The sequence below is a fragment of the Archocentrus centrarchus genome, chromosome 23 (genome assembly GCF_007364275.1).
Source record: "Archocentrus centrarchus isolate MPI-CPG fArcCen1 chromosome 23, fArcCen1, whole genome shotgun sequence".
Taxonomy (NCBI): Eukaryota; Metazoa; Chordata; class Actinopteri; order Cichliformes; family Cichlidae; genus Archocentrus; species Archocentrus centrarchus.
In genome coordinates, this window is record NC_044368.1 from 21,291,163 (window position 1) to 21,311,416 (window position 20,254).

The window sequence follows — 20,254 nt, forward strand, 5'->3', positions numbered from 1 at the left end:
ATGGGAGTACCAGCAGGTCAGCTGATCACAGTCTGTACACTGAGAAAGATCTACAGGGACTCACAAATTACTCCAACTTACTTGCAAGTAATTATTTTCCCCACTCTGCACTGCTACATCCAATCTTAGGGTTTCCCCACCATTATATCCTAATATGCAAAACCTTAGAATTGAAAAGTGGTGAACTTTCATTTTGACATCACTGTAATTTCAGCTGTTCAGTCCACATGTAAAAATCATTTGTAATGGACTGAATCTTAGTAATAATTCTTTGTTCCTTTCTTGCTTGTTGTCTCACCTTCAAATTCCACTTGCACCCACCTATTCTGCTTCTATTCTTTCTTCCCTCATTGCTGCCTCCTCCTTTGCTTAAATAGTTCTTTCTGGCTCATCTACTTATCTTTCCTGTTGTCTTTCCAACTTCTTTCAATCCTGGTTTCTTGATTGATTCCTGCCTTGCTCTGACTTCCCTTCTTCCCTCCATGGACTAAACAATATGCACAACAAAGCAGCAAAGGCACAGAGTGGGGACTGATATCAAATGCTTTGTCGTTATCTGAGACGGACAGGAAGGACAGTTCTTCTCTCTCAACCCTCACCAATGTCCTTGGTAGAGTAAATGACAGAGGAGACCACTGGCCAGTGGAATCGCTTTCAAAGATGATGCATTTTTATAATCAACTAAAATATTAAGTAGCAACATAACACACAATTTCAAGAACTTTAATACAAAGCTTCTTGTTCACAAGGGGGAGCCACAGCAAGCAGCTGCGCATGTTTGATTTGGCAGATTTTTATGTCCTTCCTGGTGTAACCCCCGAGTGGCGTCTCCACCTAGAAATGAGCCTCTTTCACTTTCTAGGCAAGTGTGTGTAAACCCCTACACCATGGAGCCACATATATTACCCCAAAACACCGCTATGTGTTTATGTGCTGTATGACACGTAACAATATACATGTGCAATAGTGTTCAATAACTTTTATTATTGTAACTATGACAAATGTTCTTTGTGCTACAGTGTCAGTTCATACTTTAAAACTGCTGGTGTGAATCCTCCTTAACCTCCAGCCTGCAGGAGCATGTGACAGAAAAGAGCAGGTCAGCTGGATGAAGATGCAAGTGTCTGTGGCTAAGGAGATAATGTTGATAACTTAAAGCAACCAGCTGGAAGGCTTTATACTGCCCTCTAATGGCAGCCCAAGCTGAACTAAACGCTTTCAAATCACAGACCATTAATCCAGTGATCACCTTTGGCAGCTTTATCACGTGAAACAAACTGCAGCAAACAGTAAATGTTCATGTTAGAAGCAAATCAAGTAACCAGTTGATGACTTAAAAATAGAAACAAACAGAATTGATGAGAACAGTATACAGAATTCCTATTGGAAATGTTTTTCCACTTATTAATCATTCCAGAGCAGTCTTTAACCATGCACACAACTGCTGAAGCCTTATACAGCATACATGCATGCATGCATGCTGAAATGACACTCGCTGTGTTTCTAGTTATCAGGCTTGTCCCGTTACTCAGCATGCACAGACTGGAGTCAGTCTATCACAACCACGACTATGTGAAAAATACTGAACCATCTGATTTGTGTCTAAACCAATTCCCTTCATTTGTTTTCCATTTGCTTTGCTGATGTTATTTAGATTATTCTCCAACCTTGGATGTCAGTTTCATTTCAGGGTTGCATATTTCCAGATGCTCTGACCTGTCTGTCACTTTGGAGTCTTCTGCATGACGCCTTGTTCTTGTTTTGATCTAATTATATCACTAATTAACTTCTTCTTTGCAGTAACCAAACCACACATTTCATTAAATTCAGGATAAACACATAAAAGTCACGTACAGTTGGTTTGGATAACGTGTCTTTATAGCAAATACAAAGACCTCATGTCACTTGTCCATTTGTCTTTATTTTGTGTTATGTTACATGTGAACATAAACTTCCAGGAAGTTATAGTTGCCATGGAGACACAGTAACTATATATTCATGTCTTTGGATATGGAAGAAAAAAAAATGTGTGTTGAGGGGGAGGAACGGTGGGGGTTGACAGCGTGTACAAGTTGAGGCTGATGTAACGAGCGGTAAAACAAAACCAACTGTGTGAGAATTTAAAATCTGTTTAGAAAAACACAAAACACTGAACAGGGAAGGAGAACAGTGATCTAAAGCTTCGAGCAAGAAACTAGTAAACGTCAACCCAAATACAAAAGAGGAATAAATAAAATGTGTTATTTTACAGACACGGCAACAACTCACAGCACAGACGTTTATTTCCCTCGGAATTTGGTGCACGAGGGAGCGAGAGAGACGAGGATGACAGTGAAGAGGAGGGCCCTCGCTCCTTCGCTCCCTCTCTCGGTCTCCTGTGGCAGGAATCAGCATCCGGTACCCTAGGGTGCGTTACTATGGCAACGCTTCAGGAGGCAGGACCCAGGTGGGGTGGTGACCTGTGGAGCTCGAAACTGATTTCTAAGGCTTTGTATGGCACATCCACTCAAAAAAATAGAGTCCCAGTTCACACTAACTGTATCACTCCCTTCATTATTCTGTCACCTGAAAGGGGTCCTATTACATCAGTTATTGGTCATATATATATATATATATATATATATATATATATATATATATATATATATATATATATATATATATATATATATATATATATATATATATATATATATATATATACACACACACACACACACACACACACACAGTTACAATAATGGATGTTCATATTAAACATGGCCATCCTTTTAAATAATGTTTATGTAAATGTACTCCCTGTGAGTCCAAAGCTCAGACTTCAGACTGCTCTAAATGCTCCATTTACAAAGTGTTTTGATGAGGAAGTGGGGCTTACAAACACCAGGTCAATTTGTGCAAGACAGGGAGAGCCAATCAGAAGAGAGTGGACCTTCAGAGAACAGGAGCTAAAACCAGGCATGTCACACAGAAAATGAACTGAGGGACCAAGTTAACAGTGGATATAAGACAAATAGGAATTATTTTTCAATTCCTATAATAATTACTAAATCTACTCTCGTAAAGTACATCCCCCTCCCCATCCCCCACCCACCCCCCAAAAAGTAACTGGAATTAGCCTAACAGGTCCCCTTTAATAAGACTTGGACTGTGGCTATATCTGTGTCCTCCCCCCAACTACTGCTTATCCACATTTACCTCCACTGCCTACACTAGATACCCCCCCTCCACAGTCCCACTCTAAAAGGCACTGGTATATACTTATTTCTCCAAATTCTAACATCTAGATTCTTGATTTAAGATGAGCGATTGAGGCAATGATGATGCACAAAAACACAGATACACACACGGGCCAGCCGGGTAACTTGTGGGGGTAGTAATAGCTGGCTCTTGCCAATGCTACCATTCCTTCTTTATACCTGTGTGGGTGTTACAAAGTTTAAATCGCTTAACAGTCTGCTGACGGCGGAGGCAATCGAATATGTAAACTTCAACAAGGCTAACATCATGACAGGCGAAGAGATATACAAAATGTTCAGCTATGGTCCACAAGTGGTTTGGATATTTTTAAACTAGTTTTTCTTACTAGCACCTGTTTGTTACAAGGTCCGGTAGGGGTTCTAATTCGCTGCCTTCATCCTTGGTTCAAAACAAATACTACCTCTAAGCTAACTTAACATACTACTGCTGATAGATTGCTGGGAACAAAGTCCTCACAGGGCTGCAAGTTATGATGTTCTGAAGCTGTTTAAACACAAACTATTTCTGAGACTAATTTCAGCATCCACACGGCCAAAGCCAAAGGCAGCAGACTGGAACCACAACGTTAACTTCTCTACCTCTGCAACATGTTGAGGCCATTGGGATACGTTTTTTCTGATGGGAATCTTCACTGCGAATCCCAGCTAATCAGTCTTTTTTTTGCCCATGTCCATGTGTATTTACAGAGCAGTGGACAGACAGACACACAAGGTTAAAAGCAAAGGTTTGTGCAGAGAGCGAGTGTCTGTGTTGAAATGCCATAAGATATTTACACAGTGAAAAGGATCGACTCCTACGCTACACACTGAGTTTGGCTGGTACTTGCGTACATTTGGAATGCTGTACTATGAAGACAGTTAGAAAAAAGTCTACGAGTCTAAGTCCTCCTCTTACTTGTAACTTACTGAAGAATCTAATCTAGTTGTCCTGGTTAGGACTTTGGGCTCAAAAGCACTGGAACGAGATGACTGATGTTCTCAACTGGACTTGTCATGAAGGCGCTACACTAAGTGGCGGCTTTCCTCAACTGTGGCTTGATCTGGAGTCTGCACTCAGACCAGCTTATCTACACAATTATAATATTATTACATTTCTACAAACTTAATGCTGTTAACTGAAGGAATAGTTTTGTCATAAGTTAGATAAGAAGGTCAAACATCCCTCTGTCTGTACAGTCAATATGACAGCACAGTTCATCCTTAGTTTAGCATATAGGCTCTTAATAGCTGGCCAGAGGTAACAAACCTACCACCAACCTTGAAGCTGTATCAGTTATTACTAACTTTGAGCCACATGAGGAAACTGGAGGTCCACCTTAGTTTTATGGCCAGTTGACAGTGACATTATCCACGACCTCACTATCTTTTACACCTTGTTTTCTGTGCAGAATAAAGTAATAAGATAAAAAGTGTTCACTGGTGAGCTTTTCTGGTCAGATTTCATTACCCAAGTTAGCTCTTTCCCACTGATTACACTATTAATGCCAAGTGGCTGCTGGCCAATCCAATCATTTAACTCTGGGCAAGAAACAAAGTAAACTTCTTTCCTGCACTCCTCCATCTACAATTAAGTCTAAGAATAGCGGCTGCATCGTCCAGCTTTGCTGATTGTTTTTTCTTGCTAAATCCAGCCTCTTACTGTGAGCTCTTAGATAAAAACATGCTGCCTGCTCTTACCTGAAACCTAGGGCAGTGATCACTGAAAGAAACAAAAGAAGTTTCTTTTTTTTTTGGCCTTCTGTTGATGAGAAAAGAGTGTAAAAGCATTTTCATGTCCACGGATAAAAAAATGTATAAATCATACAAACATCTGACATTTCCAGTGCATTTGTGCCTTAAAACAAAATACAAAATATATAAGGCTAATGTCCTAACCCTGCTCCTGTCTGTACATGCTACCTACAATATACAATGACATTGTGTCAAATGTCTGACCCTTTTTTTTTTTTTTTTTAATGCTGACTTTGTATGCAAAATGTGGAGTTTTATTATACAGCAGAAATTATAGCTTTAGTTCCTTCCGACAATGTCCCTTGTGTTTTTTTGTCTTTCTCGGCCACTTCCCAGCCGTTAGAATAAAAAAATAAAAGTCACATAGATTGGACCACATTGTCCCCCCCTCCCTTACCACTAGTTTTCTGCTCCGAGCAGACATTGATTCACAAAGAGTACGCGAAGCAAAGAAACAAAAGAGTAAAAACAAAAACATTAAAATCAAAGACATATTTGTCCTCTGTTACAATCGGAGGTGTGATCCGTGGTAAAAGACAACCTGTTATTCAAGGTGAAATGTGAATCCTTAGAGCAGTTTCACTCCATCAGGAAAACAAAAAAAACAAACAGCTAAAAAAAAATGGCTGCTGTCTTTGCCTCTTACATCAAGCAAATCAATAAAGCCTTGATGGTGGCAGTCAAGATTTCATCACACACAAACTCTGCCCTCTAGCTCCGCCTTTCCGCTTCTCCTCCCCACTTTGAAATCTGTGGATCTCTCCAGGTTTTCAGAATAAACTGGCTCCAAATAAATAACAGTTTTTTAAAAAGTCTCTGTGTGGAAGAGTCCTCTTCTCTGGATACATGTAAAGGAGTTTAATAAAGACAGCTGGAGGGGACTGTTGAAGTCACTTATTGTGAGAGGTCAAAGTTCACAAGTCTAAGTCCCCCCATATGTTCAGAGTATATGTGCGTGTGTGGTTGTGTGAGGACATCTGAGGGGGATTATGACTGCTACTTGAAGATGTAGTTGATCAGGACCTGAAGGAAGATGAGAAAAATGATGATGACGTAGTCACGCTGCTGGAGGAAGGAGCTGCCCTCCACCCGAGTTGCGGCACGACTCCGCAGCACGGTAATGGTCCTACAAACACACAGACGGTACGTGTGAGCGCTAAAAGGTCTGGCATCGTATCACACCCAGCGTGACTCACACTTCTCACCTGTTAATGTCCTCCTGTGTCTGCTTTATGGATTCAATGGCACTTTGAAGTTCGCTGAGGTCTGCTCCTTTTTTCCTCAGCCGATTGTTATGCTTGCCTTTGTGTCCTGCAACAAGTTTAACAAACAGGTTTATAGGCTTGTAAAAAAAAAAAAAAAAGTCTGAATTTTGTTGGTCAGTATAACTAAATGTTGAGCAAGTTCAGCCTGTGTGTGTGTGTGTGTGTGTGTGTGGCTCACGTTCGCTGCCAGATGAGTCTTGGCGGTCGGGTTCAGGTGAGGAGCAGCCGCTCTCTGGGCTCTTAGGCGTGTCGCTCTTGTGTTTCCTCTTTGGCACCGTTACCTATTGGCACGTGCATGGATAAGCATGTCAGACAAAATATCTTAGCATCTAAGACTGAGAAATCCAGTACACGACACACAGGAACACAAACATGCTAGTTGGTGTTAGTGCAAATTGCGGCTGTGCACAGCATGCTGGTAAATTGTTAAGTCAATTTAAACTACTCAACAAAAACACATACTCTGCAGCCCAAATGAACAAACCTGCCATCAGTTTGTTTATTCAAATTATTTCTTGATGTTAAAGATGTTAAACTCTGACTTTGTAGTTTTTAATGTCTCGAGACCTTGCCAGGTTGAAAATCAGGTTTTTTTTTTAGGTTGATTTAGGATGGGCTGCAGAAAAGCACATCAACATCTGCCTGATAAGAGCCTGACCTGGGGCCTGCGTCAGCCCTGTTGGCCAACATTTGGCAACAGTTAAGCCAAAGCCTGAAAGCACTGATGGTGACTGATTTATCCACAAAGGACAGACTTCAGACCAGCTTTGGCGCCTTGCAGGTGGCTACTTTGAACACACACGGATGAAAGCAGGCCAAACTGACTGCCCCATGGCAACCTTTAGCCTCACAATACAACTAACTAGCAAAGTTAAGAGTTCAGCAGCCAACACTGCACAAAACAAACAGAATGGAGCTGAGAATGGGTGAGAAGGGCGTGACGGCCAGGTATGGATGATGATGAACTGTTCTCTCTTTTGGACGTAGTGTAGGAACTAACCGCTTTAACATTGTTACTCTTATAAATGCACCTTAAAACACCCTGTTTTCCTCCTTTTATCTCTGTTTTGGTCTTGTTGCTAATTATTGCACTCAGTTAATTGGGTTTTAACTTTCTGAGTGGTATCTGGTGCTGGACAGGTAGTGTACAATGGATGTATCAGGAGAAATAGCTACCTGATGAAACAATAGACCTGCAGTCTGAGAATCCAAAACAATGAGGTAAAGAAGTATGAAATGTTACAGTCTGAACTCCAGCAGTGATGCTTTTGTTCATGTGGAATCATTCTGCCTTTTTTCAGTATTCAGCTCCAACATTTCACAATGTGTGGAAGAGCCTGCAGCCAAACGATGTTTCCAAATATTGCTGATGTCCTCCTTCGTGCTGAACAATCCTCCTCTCTCCAGAGTGAAAAAAGGAAAAATGCCTTGTCATCCAGTTACTACAGCATGCGGCTTGACAAGGCTTTCCCTCCCACAGAGCGAGAACAGCAAGAAAGGTAAAAATAAAAGTGGTGGGACAAAGAAAAAAAAAAGGGGGGCAGAGGCGATGGTGGCGGCAGCACAGCAAAGGCGACAGAGAAAACAAGTGACAATGAAGATGGTGCGCAGGGTGCTGGTGATGCATGGAACATGGATGGAAGATGGCTGAGGCGGCGAGATGCTTTGCTTTACGGCGGGTTTTGATTCGGACAACCTACCTGGCATTTGCAATTGTCCCTCCGCGGCCCCTGGTTACTCAGACTAATAAGACTGCCAGAACGTACCATAGGGGTGCGGTGTCGGACTTTGGTCTGGATACAGCCGTCTTTCTCGAACTGGATCAAATCATTGAGTGGATCCCAAGGCCTTGTGCTGAGAGGAAGAGAAGAGCATGATAGAGACAAAGAAACACATGAATATAAAGACTATTAAACAAAGAGAATGAAAACAAATATGGAAGAGGGATAAATATAATTATTTTTCTGATATACCACTGGCATCTTTCACCACTAAAAACAAAAGCTAACACATCACTCACACTTCTCCTCTTTCAGTGGGCGTCCTATCGAACATACTCTATCTCTATCCCTGTTATAACAGCAAGCTGGACATCACCTCTGCAATTATAGGGAATCACCACTAGATGGCACCATGACACACCAAAATTCAATGAGGAGGTTCAGGTAGCAAATAAAGTCTATCTTTACACCACCCGACTGAAAATATGACCAACACATCCAAATTCTATATTTCCAATGAAGGCAACAGACGCTGAACATCAGAACACAACTTCAACAGGTTTTTGTCATTTGTGCGAAAAAAAGAAAATTAATATGTTCTCTTATCCTAGAAAGATTCTCCAGCTCTGTTTGTCCGTGTGCTGCACTGCAGAGGCATAAATTCCCTTTTGTACTTACAATGACACTCACAGCTCAGCATTTTATCATTCCTGCTGAACAGGCAGTTGAATTTAGTGTGAACTCAAACTACACCAGCTCACAAGCAACAGAGGAGCCACTCACTCAGCATATCTGTAATGCCACTCTCCAGTGATGGCGTCCTGCTCGAACAGGGCGGGATTCCACTCCTCGCATTTGGCTTTCCGCTCGCGGGCCGACTTCCTCTGAGCTTCCTCCAGTACGAACTTCTCATTGGTGGCCTCGGTCTGGTCCTTGTTGTTGATGGCCCGCGTCACTTGCTGCCACAATCTGGCAGATTGAGAAGGAAAAAAAGGTATTCACAAAAGACTAAAAGAAAAGACACTATGGAAAGAATATAAACTACATGTTTCAATCAGGATCACTACAGTTGAAACAAAGCTGTATTTCTATCTGAAGTAACATATATTTGATGGTATGGCTATGATCTGAGAGCAGCAGCTCTGATAATAGCTGAATCAAAGTGCACCTTTCTGACTCAAACTCTCCCTGCTCCTCTAGTGGGACGGTGCAGCGAGTCAGCCGGCTCTGCCTCAGCTCCGGCGTGGGGTTCCAGAAAGTGTCCATTATCCCAGTTTTCTTATCATTAATGAAGACCTCACTATCCTGTGAAAGTACAAAAAGCTAGTTTTAACTCACCTGGTAATAGTGAAAAATATAAAGTTATTAAGCAGATAGTTTCTTCTGTAGGTACAAAGGTATGGCTAGTTTACCACAAAAGAAGCAGAGAACCAGAAGCTTAGACAACTTGTATTGTTAGTTATATATTTTAATTCTATAAAAGGAATTACTATTAGCAAAATTTTAACATGTCAATCCAATATTAATTTCAAAGACACAACACAGGATATATACATGCCGTGGTGTACTATGTTGTATCTATATCAGAGTTTCTTACACAGCAGGCAGTGATTAAACATATGCGTCTTACCCAGTGTCCTTCTAGTGTAGCTAACACCTCCTTTCCCAGCTTGATCTTTCCAGAGATTTGATTGACGCAGTCACTGCTGCCCAGGAATGGCTGCAGGAAAGAGAACGGTAGCAGGGAGGGGACAGGAGGAGAGAGGGAGGAATGGGAGAGGAGAGACAAAAGGAAACAGGAAAGGATATAAAGCGGTTTCATTTATTATGTGCCACGAAGCAAAAGTAAAGGAGCTGCAGGTTTTACTAATGCCACCTTTTTTTTAAATTGAGACTAATTTTACAATAAAATAAAATATCATAATAGAAACTGCGAATGGCATTCAGTTACACATGTTTAAGGTACCAGCATGTGCACAAAACTCAATGCTGGTCTCGCCTACTTTAGATGCAATTTAGGGCTACACCACTAGAGGGCAGACAAGATGTCTGGATCTTTTTAACTTGTAGCTATTTTTGTAAGCATTTCAGCTTAATTAGGGCTAAAATACATTGCATTTGCAAATTGGAATTTCATATGGAAATGTGCTATCGTGTCTGCTTTATCATAGGAGTACCTGTCGCTAGTTTGTAGATGATGATGGTGTAAGGTGTGGTTGGAGGGGGCGGGATGTTTATCAAGCAGGGTGAGGGAGATGTTCAGAAAAATCATGTGAATCTTTGAGTTCTTTAAAAGACCTAAAAAGTTATTACAGAATCTAGGAGCTCCTCCTACTCACTGTTTACTACTCCTTTATTCTAAACTACAAAAAAGCCATACCTTTAGTTTGAACTCCAGCTGTGCACTGTAGCCCGTTTTCTCACATGCAATGGTGACATGACCACCCAGCTCCAGGGTCATAGTTCCATACAGGATGCCTAGCAGATTTAATTAAAAAAAAAAAAAAAAGCACAGAAAGGATGGATTGGATGTTCAATAGAACAGTGATGTTTGAAGCAGGACAGGATTCACTCTGACCTTTACAGTGAGCGTAGGGCATGTTCATCACGTAGTCCTCCCCTCGGTTGAGAAAAGTGAGGCGAGCCTCCCCGTCCAATATAGCTGACAGGGAGTTGCCTAAAACAGCGAAACAGTGTGGATGGTCAAACAGCAAAGTAATATTAAGCCAAAGTTAAACATCAGCACTGATTTAATCTGAATGTACTGTGCACGTTTGTACCATAGAACTTGGACTTGGCGAGGATGCTGCCACTGAGGCAGAATCCATCCTTCCTGTTACTGACATAGAAGGCTGATACTGGAGGATGATGAGATACCTGTAAAACAAAAAATGTCAGCTGTCAGCCACCGAATTATCCTGAATCATGCTCTCGGTAGTAGCGCTGCTTTTACCTGTTCTGCGATGTAGAAGGTCTTGCTATTGGTCTTCTGATGGAGCCACATGCAGCGAAACGTCTCTCCAATTATGGGGTTGTAAGGTTTCTTCAACCCCTGTGGATTTCAAACCACCATCAAACATGATTTTAGTATCATTCACGTAGATACAAAACATGTAGCCAATGGCTGATGAAGTGGGGCTATACTATATACCTTTGGCTTTTTGTAAAATCCAGAGATGTACCACTTCACCACCTTCTTCATCCGGTTATAGGCATTCTCTTCAATCGCAGCCCTGAGAATGAAGAGCAAGCTTATACTGATGCTCCTCAATCACATATGCACACTATCACTATTTTGTCACACTTAAATATTTCAGGTCAAACTAATTTTAATATTAGACAAAGATAACCTGACAGTTTTTAAATTATTTCATTTATCAAGGGAAAAAAATATATCCAAACCTACCTGGACCTGTGTGAAAAAATAACTGCCCCCTAAATCTAAGAACTGGTTGTGCCACCCTTGGCAGGAAGAACTGCAATCACGGATTTGAGATAACTAGCAGTGAGTCTTTCACATTGTTTTGGAGGAATTTTAGCAGAACTGTGCAGCCAATGCAGCCACATTGGAAGTATTTTCGACCGTGAACGGCCTGCAGCGTAACCCAACTGCACTTAAGCTTCAGGGCACAAACTGAGAGCCGGATATTCTCCTTTAGGATTTTCTGGCAAAGAGCAGAATTCATGGTTCCATCAAAATCCTGAAGCAGCAAAGCAGCCCCAAACCATCATACCTACCACTACCATGTTTGACTGCTGGTCTGATGTTCTGTATATGAAATGCTGTGTTAGTTTTATGCAGATGTAACGGGACTGAAACCTTCCAAAAAGTTAAACTTTTGTCTCATCAGTCCACAGAATATTTTCCCAAAAGTCTCAGGAATCATCATGATGTTTTTTGCTAATGTGAGCTGAGCCTTTATGTTCTTTTTGGTCAGCAGCGGTTTTCTCCTTGGAATTCTCCCATGGGTGCTATTTTTGCCCAGTCTCTTTCTTATTGTTGAATCATGAACTGAATGAGGCCTGCAGTTCTTTAGATGTTGATCTGGGTTGTTTGTGTGGGGACTATAAGAGTCTATTAAAAAAATAGTTTAAACATGTAATGCTCCTTTAAAGCCCAACTTCTTGTTTTTTCCCATTTCTAGAAAATTTAGAGCAACTGAAAGATAATTTTCTTAACTCAGGACAAAGCCACACCAGCTCATTTACAGTTGATGACAATAGCCTGCACGCTAAGATAGAATTAACACTGATTCTCATCAATTTACTGTCAAAGTAAATGGGAATGTCTTACTCTGACAGGAAGTCTGCATGGTAGTAGTAATCAGAGAGTTTGTCCAGAAAGGATCTTGGCTCCAGGATGAAAGTGGGCAACACAACCTTGGACAGATCCATGCCAGGTCGAACCTGCTTCAGCAGGGTCCATATCAGAGATTTATTCTCCTCTGACACGGTTTCTGTCTGAGCAGCCTCACCAGCCTGAAATCATAAAACAGTCGAAACGCTAAGCAGTTGTATGTGACCTGTTGTAATACATCTGACAAACTGACACTTCCCTTATTTTTTTCTTTTATTAACACCACTTTCAAATTTTTATGCATGCCCGCACGCTTCAAGGTTTACACAGCTTTTTGTGCAACTGGTGTTTTCATCCCCCCGATTGTAAACATTTTGCCTCAGGAGGTGTTTAATTATTGAGTTGTCTCACTCAGATTTCATCAGTACGGAAATCTGTGTTTTCATGTTCCCACTTATCCTCACATCCCTTGCAGACACCCACGCACACTGTGATCAATGCTCGGACATGTTACAGGCTTAATAGCCCCTGCAGAGGAACATGCTAATTTCTCTGCATTATGTTTGAAACTTTATTAAAAACAAGCCTTCGGATGAAGTTTTTATCTAAGCTGAAGATGAAATCCTAGAAATCCTATGAGAATGCATCCTTACGGTACAATCACATCTCATCTACAATGCTTTCTCTTGTTAAGGATCAAAGCAGAGTAAGATTGCAGCAAACTGCACAAACTCCCCTTCGTTCCATACCTCTCCTAACTCCTCCTGGGACTGTTCCAGGTATGGGGTTTCCCGGAGATGCTCATTTGGGTCCAGGTCAATATACGAGTCATCCTGACGCTCTGATGTGTCGCTGTCACTCTCCTCACTTTTCTCCAGGCCCTCTGGATCTGACTCCTCGTGGTCCTGTTCTCCTTCCCGATCTGACTTGTCTGAGTACAGGTCTGGGTCTTTCAAATGGTCGCTGTCATTGAACCTGTAGAGACAGGGGTGTATCAAAATAACAATCTTAAAATCAGCCCAGAAATCCAGTATTGGCTGAGCTCAATAATCTAGTTATGGTGCAAATTTAATTTCCTACTTACTGGAAACCGTGCATGTTGTGGGCTCTGAGGAGGCTGTAGAAATTAATGGAGTGTTCTCCACCAGTGCCCACTGAACTCATGTCATCCTTCCCCTCACGGATCATGGTCCTCTTCAGCAAGCTGGAGCACTTCAGGGCCAGCTCTAAGGCATCCATCCAGCATCGGCCTGGAAACAAGAATTAAACTGATAAACAAGATGCAGAAAACTGTATTGTGAATTATTGCTTTCATGAAATGTATTCATCTAGCAATAACAGTGACCCCCTCACCCTACTTTAAAATTAATAGCTTTTTCATTTAGGCTTTTATATTATATCGCAGGGACAGTTATGTTAGATTATGATCCAAATAATAAATTATTTGGAAAAGTCTTTGTAAAATATTAAGCATATCACAGTGTTTTTCAACCTTTTTTGAGCCGAGGTACATTTTTTTCATTGAAAAAATCATGAGGCACACCACCAGCCAGAAATGTTAAAAAAATGATACTCTGTAGCCTATATTAACAATATAGTCATTCTTATCAAAGTGTCTTGAATAGGAATCAAATAAACACAAAAAAGAACTTTATCATATAATATATATCTTCTTTCAAATAAAAAGTGCACTTAACATGTCCACTTCAAAAACACATCTTGAACATAAATGCCACAACAATGTGGTCTTATAGTAGAAAACTTTAGTGTTTTGCAAACTCTAATTCTGTCCAAAAGCATTCTATTACCAGGAATAACACAACACAACAATACATGAGATAGAGGCAAGCTAACAACTAATGTCAATTTAATATCATCATCATGCATAAGTCCCCGTACAATGTTTTAATGGATGAAGGTTATTGTTAACTATAACCCTATACCACCAAACATGTCATAATTGACTCAGTGTACTTCAAAAGAGCCGCCGTTTGCGGAGTTATGGCAACAATTACCGTAATAACACTGCAACCCGGCAGTATAGGGTTATAATATGTATGCTGTGTGAGAGTTTCAGGTGGCTCTCATGTTGCAAAACTACCGCTGAGAACTGTCGGTCTGGGCACTCAACCGGTGCTTTGCATGCCTCCAGTTTCTTGCTGTGGGGTTTTAAAAATGATTGTGGTGAAGGAGTCGCTCTCATGCCTCCGCTAGTGATGACACTCCCAGGCCAATCAGTGGCATGCTGTACTCCGTGTCACATTGTATCGCCTCAGATCGTTTAGAACCTCGGGTGAGTGAGTAAGGAAAAAGGACCGGCAAAGTGTACCTGATTCTAATGGAGATGCCGTCAAATCGCGGGAAGTCGAGTCGACACGCGGCGAGTCGTTCCGTATGGAAACGCAGCTCAATTCTCTAGTCTCTATGTACAATGCAACTCGCTACCTGCTGTTGTCTAGTCTAGTGCTATGGAAGAGTATTACATGATTATACTCCAGTCACTACTACAGCACATATTACGTGAAACTGGATAATTTCCCACGGCACATCGGCACACTGGTTGAAAAACACTGGCATGTCAGACATATTTCAGCACCACGGAGAGGGACTGAGTGGAGGATGGAGAGGATGGGCTGGATGTTTCAGCACCATGGACAGAGACATAGGTAAAATGTTCAGTGGCTGAAAATTCACTCATTTGCTTACTGAACTGTAAAGGAAAAAGCAATATCTCCCAGCAGTCTTATATTTAGCACACCATTTCACCTCTCCTTTTGTTTCATTTTCTCACATTTACAGAATCACATAAGATGGTAACAGCATTACTTTTTTTCCATCTTCTTTGTTCACACTCAGTGTACAACACAGTTTAATTCTGCTGTGTTATTGTTAAAGGAAACTCAAGCAACAGAGCATTTAAACATACTACAGTCAGACTCAAACTGATGCAGCATAACCACAGATCTTTCTTATTCTTTACACTATCCAGAATCTATATTACAAATGGTGCAATTGTAACAGCCTGCTGGTGCTTCAGATTCAGCATGTTTGATACTCTGGCCTCAAGCAGAGATGAGACTGGGTTAAAACGGAACTAGGCCAGAAACACTAATATTGTCAGGCCACGATTACCCGGTTCATGTTCAGAGTGGACTCATTATGCTTTTTTTTGTTTTTGTTTTTTTTTGTCACGTGTATACATTTAAAAGTTGTTTCATATTAAATATGACCAACATTTCAAATAATGAAGTCTCTCTATGGTCAACTCCGAGTTGCAGCTCAATGCTCAAACAATGGGTTCTGTTTGGGGAAGCCAGGGGAGGGGCAGTCAATCGGAAGACTGGATTTTTAGGGTGGGGGGCCGTAAAGAGAGAGGTTAAAGGTTGTTTCCAACAGAAGATAAACTAAGGGGCTGATTAAAGGGCCTATTTAAGATGAATAAAAACTATTTAAAACTGAATCATGAAAATCTACTACTGTGGAGTCCAAACATAAAACTATGGCAGTGATATTTAGCATTATCAGTCCCCTTTAAAAAAAAAAGAAAAACTACCATCACTGCTTGCTAATGTATGTAGGCAATGTGTTTTGTACTTTTGGCTCTGTATTATTTCAAAGAGAGGAAGGGTGGACAGCTAAAGCTACGTGTTTCAGAAGGAAGAACATGGCTCAATATAAGATAAATAAGGATTCATTTGAACTGTGAGTCATGCACAGCTTCTCTAATCGAGTCCAAGTATAAAAATATGGAGCCGGAAATGAGCAGAATAGGTCCCCTTCATCAGAGAGAAAAACATAGCAGTTGGTTTATAAAACAAAGATAAAGATTAGTGCCTCTTCCACAGAAGGCCACTTGCTGTCAGCTCAAGTGCCATTCAGTTGATACTAATACGGCTTGGTTTATGCCAATATTATGCAAATTGATGGGTTTATGTCAATCACTCAGTGTAAGTGGCTGCTGACAGAAGTCAGAGAAATGGCTTTAAATGACAGCTTGTCTCCTACCATCAGACTCGGAGGCAGCACGGAAAATGAGGTGGCTGCTGGGTAATGGCTGAGTGATGGAGCCGACTGCTTCTCCTTTAGGACCCTGATGACACAAAGAGAGGAAGGGAAAGCACATTACAAACATCTACTGAGCCAGTGAGTTTCTTGATGTGTGTTTAGCCTCTTTTTTTCACAATTAAGATCTTCCTTTGTTTCAACTTAAGTGTTTCTATTTCCTCTTTTAGCATTAAATCACTTACATGTGCAAAGAGACACAATCTAGAGTCCCAGATATGTAATTATGCAGATGAGAGAGGACAGAGGACACAGAAGCAGAACCGGTGAAGTGCTTATTTTAATAGTGGAGAGCAGGAATGCTGAAATGTAAAACAAACTGATAATTGGGATTCGAGCTTTTTTTCATGAATGAAAAACCACTTGAAATGCAAGGTCAGTGATGAATACCAAATTACTGGAGTGGACAAAAGCAGGACAAGCTGAAAACAGGGACAATGGAAAAGGAGAACTGCAAAAACTGAAATAGGCTGGCTGGGTGTATAATTTTCTCTGTGTGTCCTAAATTAAACAAAGATATGGCTTTCATTATAACATCAACATCTGCTTCACTACTGTAAGTGCAGGGAACAGTTGTTAACTGAAGAGCCCTTTCAGTCCCAATTATGTGTTAGTTTAGTTTGTTTTGCTCATCAATGGAGAGCAAAGCTGTCTGCATAACAAACCACTCTGGCTTTGCACTTTTTATTCAACTGTTATAAATAATGGGAATCACTTTCTATGATGACCTAAAACAACGTGGGGTGAATTTAAAGGAATAAATATGAAGCTGCAATTGGGAATTGATCTTTACCAAAGGTGAGAGGCATAAAGACCACCTGCTGGGACCAGCTGGGCCACCTCAGTAACACTGATGTAAACATGCCTCCTAAAATAAACGGTCACTGCCTCAGTTTTGCTGAGGTTCAGCAGTTGATCCTTCTCAAAACTCTCACCATTAGTTGTAATCTGCCTGATGATGATGATGATGATGATGGTGGTGGTGGTGGTAACAAACTTCACAGTAGAGTTCACTCAGTGTCTGGGTGTGCGGTCAGGGGTTTGCAACATAAACTGGACAGCACACTACACTGGTCAGATTTCCAAGCACTAACTTACTTATCTGTAAGATGTGCTGCATCCTGCAGTCAATTATATAATTTGTATAATCCATGTTTCAAAAAAGCTGGGACAGCCTCAATTCCAAAAATAAAATGTAAATAAACCATGCAATGATTTTCAAATTTGCAAAGAACTCATATTTGATTCACAATAGAAAATAGAAAATATATCAAATGTTTAAACTGAGAAAATGTAGCATTTAAGAAAAATATGAGCTCATTTTGATTTTGATGGCAGCAAAACAATTAAAAGAAGCTGGGATACTACACCATGGTAAACATGGCCCTGTCCCAACTTTATTGAACAACAGTAAACATCTGGGTGCATATGTTGCTCTAAAACCTGCATACACCTTTCAGCACTGATGGTGCCTTTCCAGATGTTCAAGCTGCCAATTCTATAGGCACTAATCCACCCCCAAACCATCAGACATGCAGGCTTATGAACCGAAGGCTGATAACAAGCCAGATGATCCCTCTCCTCTTTAGTTCAGAGGATGCAGTATCCATGTTTTCCAAAAATTAATTTTAAATTTCAATTCATCTGAAAACTGAACAGTTTTCTACCTCTGCCCATTTAAATGAGCGCTGGCCCAGAGAAGACCGCAGCATTTCTAGGTCATGTTTATATGCGGCTTCTTTGCATCACAGAGCTCTAACCTGCATTTCTGGATGGAACAGTAAAAATGTGAAATGTGTGCACAGCCAATGATTTCTGGAAGTGTTCCTGAGCTCATGCTGTGATTTTCATGACAGAATTATGCCTGTTATTAATACAGTGTGGTCTGATTTGGGCCACCAAGAGTGATTTTCAGCTTTAGCCCGTGTGCACTGAGATCTCTCCAGATTCTTGGAATCTTTTAATGACATTATGTGCTATAGTTGAGATATTTAGTCTTCACAATTTCACATTGAGGACCTTTACATCCACAATTTTTAGATGCGTTTTTTGCAGACAGGTGATGCTCCGCCCATCTTTACTCCTGGCAAACTCTGTCTCTCTAAAATGCTCTTTTTAAACCCAATCATGTTACTGACCTGTTGCCAGTTAAATGCAAACTGTTCCTTTAGTTGTTTCTTTTTAGTGCCACATAGTTTTTCAGCGTTTTGTTGCCCCAGAATAAGCTCATTTCTCATGAACCAGTAAAATGTGTCAGTTTAAACATTCACTGTTTTCTATGTTCTATCATAAATAAAATATTGATTTTGAGATCTGCTAATCATTGCATCCTGTTTTTATTTACATTTTACACAGTGTCCCAACTTGTTTGGAATTGGGGTTGTGCACATATCATCTTCTTGTGCATCGTTGTTTCCTCGGGGTTCCGTCTCACAGGTCAGGATTAAGCTCCTGTTTACGATTCATCTTCTCCCAAAGATTTATACCCATATACAATAATCTGCTACGTGGAATGACTGTCATTCCCCAGCTCAGAAAATTAAGGCAAAACCAGCACACAAAAATATGTGTGCTGTAGTATCACACTGCTATGGTACCATGAGGTAAGCATTCAGACAAATGATGATGACTAATAAATAGTGAATAAATCAGTAATTGCACTAAACCAGCAATAAATACCAGCCACACACACACGCGCGCGCACACACACACACACACACACGCACGCACACGCACATACGCACGCATCCTGGTGACTGTTTTCATGGTGATCCTTTTCTGTTGCTGTTTAGTACATTATGGCACTTTTCACGTACTTCACTTTATACCTCTACAGGAAGTAGAACGCAGTATGTAGGGCCTAATAGGTCATTCCAAACAGCCATTTTTGAGCAAAGAAATTTTGTGCACGCGCTGTATGCATAACAAACTGTTATAACCTGTTAAATAGTGAGGATTCTGAGTGCAGAGCTGAGGCTTTCACGTCTTCAGCTTTGAATGAAGTCGAATCCAATTTCAGTTTGAAGAAAAATGAACAAAAACCGAGAACTTTGAGCTTGTGAATGTCCGCTAAAAGAGAAGACAGGAGGGAATACCAGGGTCCCCTTCTTAGCTTTTTGTGGTAAAAGAGCAGCGATTTTAAAACTAAGGCAGCAGTGAAATTGTGATACCTAGTGTTACCTGTAATACAGTTAAAAATTGTGAATAATCATGCTAATCAAGAGTCCCATTTCCCTCTAAGCTTGCTATTCCACATTATACCTCAGAAGTATTTCATTTATTCATGTCTCTCTCTTTTGTTGTATTCAAGGGCTTCTACTGTCTGCTTCTGTAACAACTCCCTCTCACACTGCTCAGAGTAATTTGAGACTTTTCAGTCTCAGACTGCAGGTACTGATTGTAAATATCTGGCCTTAGTTATTTGTTAATGTTTCCTAAAGGTGGTTGAAAATGGTCATTGAAATTAAAAAAATGGTAGAATTAGAATGATGCACATGTAATTACTTTGACTTAATGCTTTTTTAAATGTATATTCTGACCTTGACAGCCCAGATGGACTGCTCCAGTGGGTGAAAGAGTTTGAAGCAGAAGCCGTCCTTCTTGGAGGGCCTCTCGATGAGCTCGCAGGCATTGAGCAGCACTGTTCCCACCCACTGTCCGTTTTTGTGAGTTTTGTAGATGAGCAGGACACCTGGTTTCAGCACACACCACAGCTTGGTCCAGCTTTTCAAAGTGCCACGGATCTGGAGACAGTTGCAGAGGAACGTCAGATACTCACAAGAACCCGTTGTGCATCACACTACATAGGAGAGCTTCAGGATATGAAAATGATGCATCCAATAAACCTGGTGGGATTCTTTTAGAACACCTCAGTGCAAATAAAACCTTTTAAATCATTTTTCAAAAGAGCACAAAAGC

The 20,254-nt window shown here is 40.8% G+C and overlaps 1 protein-coding gene across 3 annotated transcripts in view; it reads right to left on the bottom strand.

Annotated features, from left to right (window-relative positions):
- Positions 1 to 5,185: 5,185 nt before the first annotated feature.
- The window catches only part of osbpl8 (oxysterol binding protein-like 8), an 87,013-nt gene continuing 71,944 nt past the window's right edge, over positions 5,186 to 20,254 (bottom strand). Inside the window, exons 8-25 of one of the 3 annotated variants that reach the window (XM_030719856.1) lie at positions 19,876 to 20,079; positions 16,280 to 16,364; positions 13,359 to 13,524; positions 13,024 to 13,249; positions 12,272 to 12,456; positions 11,129 to 11,210; positions 10,931 to 11,029; positions 10,758 to 10,854; positions 10,556 to 10,654; positions 10,358 to 10,455; positions 10,155 to 10,160; positions 9,608 to 9,697; positions 9,146 to 9,282; positions 8,761 to 8,946; positions 7,957 to 8,110; positions 6,435 to 6,537; positions 6,197 to 6,302; positions 5,186 to 6,117 (exon numbers count right to left, since the gene is read on the bottom strand). In XM_030719856.1, coding sequence (XP_030575716.1) covers positions 5,988 to 6,117; positions 6,197 to 6,302; positions 6,435 to 6,537; positions 7,957 to 8,110; positions 8,761 to 8,946; positions 9,146 to 9,282; positions 9,608 to 9,697; positions 10,155 to 10,160; positions 10,358 to 10,455; positions 10,556 to 10,654; positions 10,758 to 10,854; positions 10,931 to 11,029; positions 11,129 to 11,210; positions 12,272 to 12,456; positions 13,024 to 13,249; positions 13,359 to 13,524; positions 16,280 to 16,364; positions 19,876 to 20,079 — 2,253 coding nt within the window. In that variant the 3' untranslated portion in view covers positions 5,186 to 5,987. The remainder of the gene's footprint in view (positions 6,118 to 6,196; positions 6,303 to 6,434; positions 6,538 to 7,956; positions 8,111 to 8,760; positions 8,947 to 9,145; positions 9,283 to 9,607; positions 9,698 to 10,154; positions 10,161 to 10,357; positions 10,456 to 10,555; positions 10,655 to 10,757; positions 10,855 to 10,930; positions 11,030 to 11,128; positions 11,211 to 12,271; positions 12,457 to 13,023; positions 13,250 to 13,358; positions 13,525 to 16,279; positions 16,365 to 19,875; positions 20,080 to 20,254) is intronic. The other 2 variants (XM_030719858.1, XM_030719857.1) reach the window with 2 other exon arrangements.